We start from the raw sequence: 12,897 nt of genomic DNA on the forward strand, positions 1-12,897 counted from the left end.
CTCTCACCCAGGGCCATCTCCAGTCATCTGGTCCAAATCTGGCCACTGGACCCAGATGGCTCTGGAGGAGAAAGTGAGGCTGATAACTTAGCACAGCACCTCCTCACTCAAAATCTAGGTCAAGTGCTTGTCAGGGCATCACCTCCCTGATCTTGTGGTCTTCAAAAATGTAGGGCAAAAACAAAAACACAAATTTCCACTCTTGGAGAGATCTAACTGCTCAAACATGAAATTCCTGAGGGAAGGGCAGGGTAGGGCAGGGCAGATTTTATTTGTCTGTATGTTTGTTTATATTTTCAGGGTTCTGTACAGTACAAATCCATTAATAAATGTATTTTGAATTCAGATGGGCAGATTTTCCAGTCCCAAAAGTTGCCTAAGGACAAGTATTGTGACTAGTTCTGCCTTCTGGGGTTAAGCAGAATGGATTTAGTTCTTCTTTTACATGACATCCCTTCCAATTTTTGAAGACATTTACAGTATGCTCCCAAAGTTTTATTTGCTACATGTTAAATCTAGACATGCGCAGACCAGAATCATTTGAATAGCATGTCCAAAGCATATTTTAGAATATAATCTATAATCTCCACTTCCAGATTTTCAGTCTAACTCTATCAGTTAACACTCTTTTCTTGAATATGCTCAATTCTAGTGATTGTGCACATGTCACAGGAATGTTCTTTTGAATGACTTGAGGGATGTAGAAATACTTGTCCACATAGCAGCTGAATTACACTTAGAACTAGACTGCTTTATCAAACTGCATGGGTGACCCTGCTATTACTGCATTGTGTGAAGGAAAAACAATAAAGTGCAGGCACTGGTCATTGTAAATGGCCTAATCAATTTCTGAAAACTGCCGGAGCTGTGTGTGATAGACATGGAGAGCCAAAAGGAAACCGTTAGATTGCTGGTGCAGTCAATAATCGGAAAACAAATGATGTTTTTCCCTTTATATGACCCTTGCATTATCAAGGAAATAGTTTCTATGGTAACAATAGAACCTCCTCCTCTAATTATCTGCTTTATTAGTGGATGCGTATCATCTTCCATTAGGGAACACTTGCAGAACTTAAAGAGACATTGTCATAATGAATATATATCTATAAAATGAGACTTCAAAGTTGGTAAAGACAAAATGAAAAGGTTTGATATTACTGAATGTCATAGTGGATGCCTTTAGAAAGAAAACACAAATATTGAACATTGATGCTATTTCACCATAAATGTTATGAAGTAAAAGTTATAGAGTCATCAGGCTATTCCAAATCATTGTCAGTGGAGCAATATATTTAATCAGAGATCTTAGACCTGCAACAGATTCCAGAGATAATGTGTTCCCCATCCTTCTCCAAGTTACAGATAAGATGTGTGATACCTAGTAAAGCTTATGATTTGCCAGAAATCACTGTACTAAAATGTATTGTAGCCCCAATGGAATGTCTTAGAGACATGACAGTCTTACAATGAGTTCTTTTTGACATGAGGATAGTCTACATGTTGGTGATCCCTTATGAAAAACTCAAGCCTAGAGAAATAATGCTTACAGAAGACTTGGTATAGCTTATTAGGCCAAGGGAGATTCTGCACATCTCAACTCATAAAATGCCAAAAGTGTCATGGAAAAGGGAAAAGGAGAAAGGTTTTAGTCCCCTCAAACCATAGGTCTATTTAACTTCTATGAATAATAATATTTGTTATTTATGCATATCAAGAGGATAAATTGATCCAAAAAGTTTTAAGAGGATAAGGGTTCAGAAACTGCAGATGCTAAGACCATAAGTAAATCTATTAACCTTGCTAATGTCTCAATTTTCTTAGCTTTTGAATACAGGTTAGATTTGATCATGATGATAATACTAATTCAGAACTTTAAAAGCACTTTAGACTAACATGACATTTTAGGGTTTATAAAAGTGATTTCTTATGATAATTCAGTAGAATTGGCAATACAAGTATTCTGTGCCTTTTTTCCAGATAAGAAAAAGTGATCTTTTAATTTTGTTTCTAAAACGTAATGATTCTTCCTCCTTCTTGGTTGCCTTTTCTCTCCTTCCACTTCCTAGGATTTAAGTGACATGCACCTGATCTGGGAGGGAAGGAGGTGACTGATCAAATCACCACTGATCTCCATAGAAAGTTGGAAGGAAATGTATCTCATAGAGGTTCTTGATTTGGTTCTGTTATATATCTAGAAGTACCATTTCTAGGTTATCTCATATATGAACCTTTGTGACAAACATTTGCAAAAAGTATACTGGGGAAATAATTATCAACATCTATTGCATAGGAAACGGGGGTAGAAACTTCTATAAAGGCCTTCTAAAATCAGTTGATATATGTTTGGTTTGAATACATCGTGACTTCAATGGACAGGTGGCCATAAATTTGTGGATTACACAGAAGAGTCATGCTTAGATACCACGAAAACTTTCTTCAAGAATTTGTGACAATATGTGAACAAGGAATAACAAAAAGGGAAACTGATATTTTAAAAGGCAGGAAATTAATGGTTATTAATATAGAAGTCACATTCAAATTCACTGTGAAGGTACAGCCAAATCACTGACTTGTTAAAGATCAAAATCAAAAGCAATATAAAAGATCAGAGTAAGAGGAGACATGATGTACAATTATGCCAACATGATCTTTATTCATTTCAATAAGTTGTTGACATTGAAAAATGAAAAGGGATAAAAGAGGGGAATTTATACTGACTATGACCCTTTCCTGGGGAATTTTAATGCCTAAAAATCAACTGCCACATTGATTTGCTCATATTAAAACAAGAATGTTGTTTTCATTAGGCAATAGAGTGATTTATGTAAACACTGTGTTCAAATTGGTCAGAATATTAGCATTTAAAAATATGGTAGGGTATCATAAAGGTTGCAGGCTACATGGAGACCAAAAAAGCTTATCTATCAATTCATTCAGCACCTTCTCCACTTCCTTGCCAGACAGAAGATCCAATGCATGTAAGGAAGCTATGACAACTAAGGACAATACTGGCTTCAAAAACAAAATTATTTCCAGGATCTTACAATAGAGGATGATAGAAGTTTATAAAAAGAATACCCTCATAAAACAATGGAAAATAGTAGAGAGAAAAGTAAGTTTAGGAAGCTTGGAAAGACATACTTAAGGATGGAATTGTAAAGAGGATAAACAGACAGGTTTTCAAAATCATGATAAATTCTTTTCTTTATGAATCAAATGTAGAAATCAAATATTAGGATTCTAACATCAAGTACCTAGTGAGTTGCAAGACCAAATAGAAATGGTCACAAAGAAACCAGCTGAGAACATTTGAACTATATCAAGTATAAACAGAAGAACAGCATGCTAGAGTCAAAATTTGGAATTCTCAAAGCATCTGAAAATAGAAGAGAATTTCCAGTTGCTGGGGGGGGGGAGCTCACAGATCATACTATTACCAAAACAAGGTTCTGTTTTTATAAATATGAATCCATATGTATGCTTTCCCATCTCTTTGGAAATCTTTCTGAGAATAAGCTATATGAACATTGAGGATATCCTTCATGAAGGCAAGGGAAAGCAAAAAAAAAAGGCTCTGACAAATATTCTCCAGGTGACCATACCTTATAAGAGTTAGACAAATAACTGGAAGGGGGTGCAGAGAATACAAGAGCCCACTCTCTTGTAGGATGGCTATTAACATGGTCCCTTCCTTTGCATATACAAGAATCTTGCAAGATTCCTTGAAGGAAATAGCAAGAGTAGAGACCCAATTGATGAGTCCTTGCTTATTAATACCTGAGAGGTGTTAACTGAAGATGTGGGAGATGACTAGGATCTCTCAGAGAGAATTCAGCATAGAAGAGAAGGAAGATTCTTATTAATGAAAACAATCATATAAAATACAGACACTAGCATATGATAAAGCGCTAATACAGTAAGACACAGTCGCCAGACCACTTCCACTTAAAAAAATCCTTGCATTACCGAACAATCAGGCCTGGAAGCTGTGGGGTATGGGAAAAGAATGAGCATGTACCTGTTGAGCAATCGGAGCCTGTCCACTTGGGTTCACAGCTACAGATGCCAGCGTCCAAAAGGAAAGTTCCATGTCCCGAACATTGCTCTTGACAGACGGGAAGAGGAGTTTCGCAGTTGACTCCTCCCCAACCAGTGGAGCAGTGACATTCTCCTTTGACACAGATGCCATGGCTGGAACACATTGGATCCAGGCAGTCCTCTGAAGGACACAAGAGAAAGGAAAAAGAAGAGCAGCTGTGGCCAGTAGAGCTAAGAAAAATTAAATCGACATCCCCACATTGATTTGCTAATATTATAACAAGAATGTTGCTTTAATGAGGCAATACAATGATTCATGCAAACACTGTGTTCAAATCGGTCAGATTATTAACACTTAAAAATACGGAAGGGTTATCATAAAGATTGCAACCTAAATGGAGAAGAGAAGGAAACCACACATATGCTGTGAGAAATTGTGAAGAGTTGTGGAACATCTGTTACCCGTGCACAAATGGGTGGGTGTAACAATGTCATTTTTCAATGTGAATTCCCCACTTTTACATATAGAGCCTAAGGGCTTCTGAGAAATCATTGCCTTAACCTTTTTAAAACTAGAATCATAGTTCCCAGAAGGAAAGAAAAAGGCTTCTGTTTGACATGTGTAGATGTGTATTTAAAAAAAAAAAACACAAAAAAGATTAGGTCTACTCAGTAGCATCTGAGATAGATTGCTCTGCTCTTATATGAATGTGCACAACTGCAGTGGTTCCATAAAAAAAAAAAAAAACTCATTTACTCTTTAGGAGACTCACGCCCAATCCTGCATTCCCAAACTCAAACCTCTTCCATTCCATGGTAGTGTTACCTGTATGAGGGCACAGTGTTTTCGTCGTCTCAGCGCACATCACAGGCACAAATTCCATTTGCTCCAGGTTCTCCAAGTCTTTGGGATTGTGTGGCACCTTCTACTACATACGTGCTGGGAAGTTCCCATGCTTGCCTTGGGGATATAAATTGCTTTGTGCTTTCATTATGGGTTACCATTCCATAAAGAAAGGAAAGAGTGCTTTCCAAGTTTCTCATTTAATACTAGTCATCTAGCCCACTGTCTGAATAGCCTATATCTGGAGGGTTCAGCTTTCTAGGGAATGCAATGAATTTGGACATTTCCTGCTCAATTCTCCTTATGACCAGTGGAAGGTATATGCATAGGACCTGGTCAAGGTGTAGTCTGTGGTTATGGAGTACAACAAACCTAATTGGCCTCCTTTAGGTACCAGACCCTGATCCTAGTTAGCTTCATAAACATCATGCTCTATCTCACCGAGCTAATCAGGAGAGAACTCCCAAGGGCCACACCTGATTTGTGTTGTGTAATTTAACAGTCACAACAACTTAGGTGATGAAAGCTCAGCTCTATTAGAGGTGGTCATGACTATTATTCAACAGGAATGATTTGGCCCATTAATCTGCAAAATATAACACACGGCTATGGACTCCTCTCATCTTGCCTAGGCAGTTCTCTACTCACAAGATGCTAAATTGTATGAAAGAAACAGGAGAAGAGCACTTTGAATTAGTGACAAGTCTGACCTAGAGGATATTCTAAAAGAGAAAAACAATTTTATTGCTTTCAAGTACACACAAGAACTTGAACTTAGCTAATATATTGTTTTGTCTAGCAGAAATCCTTACGGGACCCGCTTTAATCAATAGCTGTGATTGATAGAGCTGGCGCTCTAGCTACAATGAATGATACTTAGATGTGTTTTAAAATTTTCTAGCCCTGACTATGTTAAATGTTCCTTCTGTAATCTTGCCTAAACCATCTATTTATTTATTTTACCAAACTCTTATTTTATATAGAAAATGAAACAGAAAACAGGAAGCTATTCCCTGGTTCAAAGGATAATAAGTTCCAAATTGTTGTGGCTTTACTGTAAGATATACTTAAATATATCCTCTCATGGTGTCATCATAGAAATCCCAGTCCCATTTTGGGACCTACACATGGATGGATGTGCATCCATGTGCATGCTGCATCTGAATTAGACTTTTAATTGAATGCATCTGTATGTATCAGAAGTAAATTTTATAGGGCATATTTTATAGGATCATCATTTAAGTGCTGCAAGGGCCCTTCAGAGGTCTTCTAGTCTGACACTGATTCTGCAAAGGAGGAAAATGAATAGCTTGGCCAGGGTCATGCAGATAATAAATGATAAGGCCAGGATTTCTGCTAGGGTAGGGATGTGACCTAGGGTCTTCTGAACCTAAATACAGGCCTCTTCTCAGGTTCTTCCTCAGCAGCACTGCTTGCTTTCCTAAGTCCATTGCTAAAGGACAGATATTCTCTGCATATTCCAATTCCACCCCTGTTAATGGCCAGTGAGTGGCTCAAGTCTTCCTTACTCCTAGAGGGGAATGTGAGTAGACCCCTTTCTGCTGGGTTCTAGTCTTAATGAGATCTCTTCAAAAAGTAATAATAGCACATTTTAGGTGGCCTCTTCTCTGAACTACAGTTGTGATGAGACAATCTCCCACAGCCATGATTTAATATCATTTCTGAAATTGGTCAGTTCTGAGAAACATGGCATGGAAAAAGGTCCAATTACTTGTAAACACATTATTTCCTGAAGTGTTTTCTTTCAATGTCAAAACCCTGAAATTTCAAGATGTCTTTTTTAAAAGAAAGATCCTTTGGGGTAAGCTGTTGTCTAGAGGTTCTGCCTTAATGTCTCCGAAGGGGTCAACATATCTAGAGACATGGAGGTCAATTTGGAGCACAAGATATAGGAAAAAACATCCTTGGTCCCTAAAAGAACACACTGCACAGATCCAAAATCAGTCTTGCTGTTATTTAGGTGCAGATATACCTATGATTTCACCATTTTAGGAAACTCTCCTCACTCAGGTAGATTGGCTACTCCTGAGGTGAGTTACAGAGCTTAGAACTGAAGTGACTCATCTAGGGTCATACAGGTGAGTATGGCAATGGAGGAGAGTCCCTCTAGCAGGCTTTGCTTTGTAGGAATATGTGTGAGAACATGATATGGAACATTCAAATTAAGAAAAGTATTGAAAATGGGCTGGGGGAGACCAATGTAAATTACTAAGGAAGTATATATAATATGAGTTCTAGTTTAGAAGCCATATTAAAGAATGGAAGTTTGAATGGAGAATGAGGTTTTCCTCCTCCCCTCCCACCCCACAATAATCCTGAAAGACCTTTGCTCATTTATGGTGCACAAAACTATCTAAGGCCTTCAGGCAAGGTAGCAAACTGAAGCAAGAGAACAAGAGAGGGCCCTGACCTTCTTCGCAGACTTCGCCTTTGTAGCCTGGCATGCAGATGCAAACTCCCATGATGCAGGTGCCATGGCCAAAGCAGGTTGGGTCAATACATTGTTCCTCGGGAACATCACACTCTGGCCCTTTCCATCCATTCCGACAGACACAGTGGCCTTTCTCGTACTCTCCATTTCCACCACATAGCACAGGGCATGAATCTGAAGGTTAGCAAATGGACTTGTAATGTTCTCATAATGCTTTCAAATTCTCCAAAGAGCAAATTAATATTGATTTCAGTATAATATTTCAGGCAAAAATTGGTCCTATTTATGGCTTACACTTCCTTAAATAGAAACACATTGATGATTGCAAATACTCTAGTCACTTCCTTTTAGGAGGAATTATATTGGGCATTTAGGCTGTAAAGTAATCTTTGTAATCTTAACTTTTAGCTCTTTCCCATATAGGAATAGTTTTGAAACAATTTTCTTTTTTCCTGGATTACCTTGTTACATTAATTCTAATCCATCTCCCTACGCCTGCTACAGGTGGGTCTTGATTTTGAATAACTTAATATATAAAAATTGAAATTTACAAAATAAAAAGTTTATATCATGATATAAGTTATTTAAATGGTTAATCAATAATAATGCTCTCTTCTATAATTATCTTCATAATATACAACTCCTAGTTCACATTTTTATAGCATTGTAAAGGTTATCAAGTGATATACATAAATTGGGCATTTGCTCCTCAAAACAACCTTTCTGGCCAGATAGGAGCTACTATTATCTCTATTTTTATAAATAAGGCTCAGAAATGTCAGGTGCCTTGCCCAGGGCCACAGAGTTACTAAATGTCTAAGGCAAGAATTGAACCTAGGTCTTTCTAATTCCAAATGCAGCAAAACTTGGCCAGAAGTACTTTCTTCATCTGAAAAATGGGAATAACAAGATCACTATTTAATAGAGTTGTGGGGATCAAATGAAAGAGCATATGAAAAGTACTTTGTTTACCTAAAATCAATATGTAAATGTTAGATATTATTATTATAATATATGAGTCCACCTTCTCTCTCACATTTGTGGATATTGGTTATTTGACCAAAAAGTCATGGATAAGGAAGGAAGAAGAGGTAGAAATTCAAAGCTGAAGTGTTAGATGCCATTCATGGCTTAATTAGGATATTCTAAAAGTCAAGAGAAAAAATCCTGAATGCCTCCCAAATACTCTGTTTATGATTTATGTACAGTTTTTCAAAAGTACAGTAAGAAGTGGCCTTAGGCCAAAATATAAGGTAGGTTAAATGTGCCTTGCCTTCACCACACCCTTTCTGAGCCCTTCCACTGCCTCCTTTCCTAGCATCCCTATTCATTTTACAACTTCCACAACTTTGCTCCCATTTTTTCTTCCTCTAACAAAATCTGTTCTGCAGAAAACAGCTCAACAATTCATTTGTATTAAACAATAAAGAGCTATCTACGTGGGATACCAGATTCAAATTTAGATGGGACCCCAGAGGTCATCTACTCATATGCCCTTCATTTTATTGAGGAACAAACTGTGGCACAGAATGGTTGATTTATCTAGAGTTACAAAATTAGGAAATGTCTGTGGAAAGACTGGAGGGCAGTATTTTATCTATCATTCCATGCCGCCTTTTAGGAAAATGAGTCATAGGTTGTCACTTTCAGGGACATTGGCCTTTCAGTGGAGATGAAGCTTGTCTCACTTAAACAGTAGGTCTCCAACCAAGAGCTCCCCACCCCAATAGGCCAACCATGACAGCCTGCCAAGACTGAATGAGGGTTAATTGCTATTAGTATACTGCTCTAATCTTAAGGAGAATACCAACAAAATATGAGGGAAGGGGTGTGGTGGCAGTGTCCATTACACTTATAACTCAACAGATACCTTTCAGGATTGATGGGAGGTTCAAAAGACATCATTTCTGTAAAGCAATTAGCATAGTGCCAAGACAGTAGGGGCTTAATAAGTGGTTGTTCTCTTCCTTTTCCCCTTCTTCCTTGTATTCTCTTTTAAGGAATCAATAGAGGTGGTTTCCCTTTCATCAGCCTCCATTCAAATGGTTGGAGATCCCTGGTTTACTACAAAGTCATTAAGTTCCAACTGTGAAATTTCTGGTGCCTGCAGACTGGGTGGTGAAAGGGGTACTCTAGCTATAAGCAGCTACCTACTTAGAAAGCCTCCTTGTAAGGCCAACCCTAACCATATTTATTGTATAAATTAGCTATATTTGCATTTCCCAATAATGTTTATTTCTTCACAGTTCAACAGAACACAGTGGAGCGTTCATTACCTCTTGCGCAGTCGGGGCCAAGGAATCCTGGGAAACAGTGACAGTGACCAGAGATACACTCCCCATTTCCATTGCAATTTGTAGAGCAGTCATCCATAATTTCTGTATAGAGACAGAACAACAAACCTGAGGACCCTTCGATGATGTATTCAGTAATTGTGTATTTTTTTCAATTCAAGCCCAGCAAATAGTAGGCATGAATACAATCCTGCCCTCCAGGCCTTCTGTGATCTGATCTTTCATAGGACACTAGCTCTAGAACTGGGAGGGATGTCAGAGGCCAGCTAGGCCAACCCTCTCATTTAACAGAGAGGAAAACTGATGCCCAAGAGAAGGAATTGCAATGACTCAAGGTCACCCAGGTAGGAAGCGACCAAGTTAGGTTGTAGGACCTCAGACTTCAAATTCAGAATTCCTGCCACTACTTCTTGCCTTCTTCCAGGAAAGACAAAACATTTCACAAAAACAAAATAGGCTCAAATATGGACCCTAAAAACATAGATTCTTTTGTCTATTTTCCCTTTCAGAGAGGGAAATAAAGTTGTTTCTCAAGCAAGTTAGAATAGTTTATTTTATTCTGACTTTAAATATCAGTGTTCCAGTGTTAGTAATAAGTGACAATGGAAGGCTTTTAAAGTAAATGTTCACGTTAAATTTACCACCACTAAAACCATCAGAACTGAAGTATTTTGTTGGGAAATGTCTTCATTATTGTAAATGCTTATTCATGGTATACCACTTATTTTCTTTCATTGAGAAACAGGTTTTTGTAGAGTTGAATTCTGTCAGACACAAAATGCACAGTGCAGGAAATTCTATAGTATCATGTAAAAAATCTGAACATTAGGGACAGAGTTCCATTAAAAACACACAAAAAATTGATTAAATTCTACATTTATTAAATGACTACTGTGTTCGGGACACTGAACACATGATCAGAAAGAGAAATTCTAGAACGGGCTTATGATTTCATCATGCTAAAAAACTTGCAACTACAGTTTTGTGCAAAGTCCAAAGAAAGTACATAATACAAAGAAGTGTCAAGAAAAAAATGTCAGGGTCATACCACTGGTATGTCAGAGGAGGTACATGAATTCAGGGCTGACTTTTTAGCTCAATACTCTTCACCATGGAACATCACCATCCACACAAAGATAAAATAAGGCATAGAAATTACCTTCAAGGAGTTTACAAATAGTCATGAGGCATATACACAAGTAACTATGATACAAAGAAAGGTGAGGGAGAAAAACTTCTCCATGTCTGAGGCATTCTGTCTAATATTTTGTCTCTGGAAAAGGTTCCAATGAAATCTATGGTTGCCAGTTTAACTTGTACTTAACAACTTCAGAACTGGCTGATACCGTTACAACACTAGACTTACAATCAGGAAGATCTGGGTTTAAATCCTGATTCTGATACTTAATAATTTCCAACTCACTTAACTTCTCTCAGTCTGAATTTCCTCATCTATAAAACAGGGACAGTAACAGCATCAACCTGAGAAAGTTGTGAGAATCAAATAACAGAATATATTTAAAGTTCTTTGTAAACCTTAAGCACTATATAAATGTTAGCTTTTATTTCTTTTTGTGTGTGTCCTAGTCTGTCTGTCTGTCTGTCTGTCTGTCTGTCTCTCTCTCTCTCTCTCTCTCTCTCTCTCTCTCTCTCAGTTATGAAGTGAGAAATAGCTGGAATCTGCAGTTCTGACCTTGGCCTGGGAGACTGGAAGAAGTCAGTAGCTTTCCTGGTGACCACAGTAGTAAGAATAAAAAGGAATAACTAATCCATGAGGTGGAGGCAAAGTCCTTGCTCTCCTGACTTCTACATGAATGCATGTACAAAGATTTTCTTTTGCATGTTTATGACTGTGTTCTCTGACCCAGAGGTTGGATAATTGGCTTGCATAACAGTCACATGACACTCAGTGAAGTACATCTGTGTTGGCAGCAGTGCAATTCATGGAAAAGAGCCAACAACCGTAAAAGTCATTAAAATTAGTTATTTTGGGAACACCATTATTTTTCTTAAGAGGTAGTCATGAAAAGGCAGAAAAACTGTCTTTTGGCAAAGGGATACTGAATTTTTCCGTCACAGATGGGATAGCAATTTCTTGCTATAATTCTTCCTTACATCTCTAAGCTATAAAACTGTGTCTTCTACCAAGTGGTAGTGACAGTTCTCATATCCACATTTAAATTTCGCTACTATGGATATTTAATAAGAGCCCAGAAAGGACAGTTTCAGGTGTAAATATAGTTTAATTTCATCTGAGCCCTTATTGACAATTTCATGGGAGTGGCCTTATCAGAATGTGGTTACTCTGGGGGGCAAATGTTAATAAATTTTATTTTCAAAATTAATAAAAATCTCTATATTTTATTGACTTATCTGAGAATTGTCTCTTGTCTCTCAGTGGTGAATACAGCACTAGCAATGCAAACAAGAAGAGAAGCCAATATAAAATGCACTGGAAGCTGCCACCTGTGTTGGGCATCAAAGAAGCTCTGGCAGTGCCCAGATAGCTGTGGAATCCACACAGAGCAACTGATAAAAATGCTCTTGTTTCCTTTTTCTCTTATCCTAGGTCAGATTTCTGTTTCCAGCTTTTCCCGTTTGAATTGTAAACTATTTCTTAAAGTTAAGGACATCAAGAAATTTGATTTTTAAGGTTAAAACATGTAAAAACTAATGTTTACTGGTATTCCCATACATATTGGTAAGATTTATTCTTGGCAGTAGACATTCTGGCCAAAGAAACATGAATGATAGACAAAGACAGAAGGGAGAGGGAGAGAGAGAGAAGAGGAAAGAGAGGGAGGGGGAGAGAAAGACAGAAAACAAGGAGAGGGGGGGAAAGACAGAGAAGATATATAAGAAAACAGAGGAGGGAGAAAGAGAAGAGAAGTAAGAAGAGGAGAAAGGAAGGGAGAAAAGGTGAGGAGGAGGAGGAGGAGAGGGGGGTGTATACAATGTGAGGACATAGGTAGACTTGAGGGCAGTGGAGGGGAGAGCACTAAGAAATGACACTAGGTATGCCCAAGGATATTCCTTATTAACCTCTCACTTTCATTAGTATAGAAATAGTTCAAAGGATACATCAACTAAGCCTCATATGTCATGGATGCCTTCAAGACTTGCTGTCATTAGTTCTAGCTTACTTTGTGATTTTATTTGTAGAATAGAGTTAGCTATCAGGGGGGTGGGTGGGGTGTACAGTCAGTCAGCAAACACATGGCTAACTTATTACCTCTTTTGGAATTAGTGGAGATCATTAAAACATTCTG

The 12,897-nt window shown here is 37.8% G+C and overlaps 1 protein-coding gene across 6 annotated transcripts in view; it reads right to left on the reverse strand.

Annotated features, from left to right (window-relative positions):
* The window catches only part of TENM1 (teneurin transmembrane protein 1), a 1,637,812-nt gene that overhangs the window by 219,572 nt on the left and 1,405,343 nt on the right, over positions 1–12,897 (reverse strand). For all 6 annotated transcript variants that reach the window (XM_074202813.1, XM_074202814.1, XM_074202809.1 and 3 more), the window contains 3 exons: positions 9,611–9,712; positions 7,314–7,508; positions 4,019–4,219 (listed from right to left, as the gene is read on the reverse strand). In XM_074202813.1, coding sequence (XP_074058914.1) covers positions 4,019–4,219; positions 7,314–7,508; positions 9,611–9,712 — 498 coding nt within the window. The remainder of the gene's footprint in view (positions 1–4,018; positions 4,220–7,313; positions 7,509–9,610; positions 9,713–12,897) is intronic.

The sequence above is a fragment of the Macrotis lagotis genome, chromosome X, assembly GCF_037893015.1.
Source record: "Macrotis lagotis isolate mMagLag1 chromosome X, bilby.v1.9.chrom.fasta, whole genome shotgun sequence".
Lineage (NCBI taxonomy): Eukaryota > Metazoa > Chordata > Mammalia > Peramelemorphia > Peramelidae > Macrotis > Macrotis lagotis.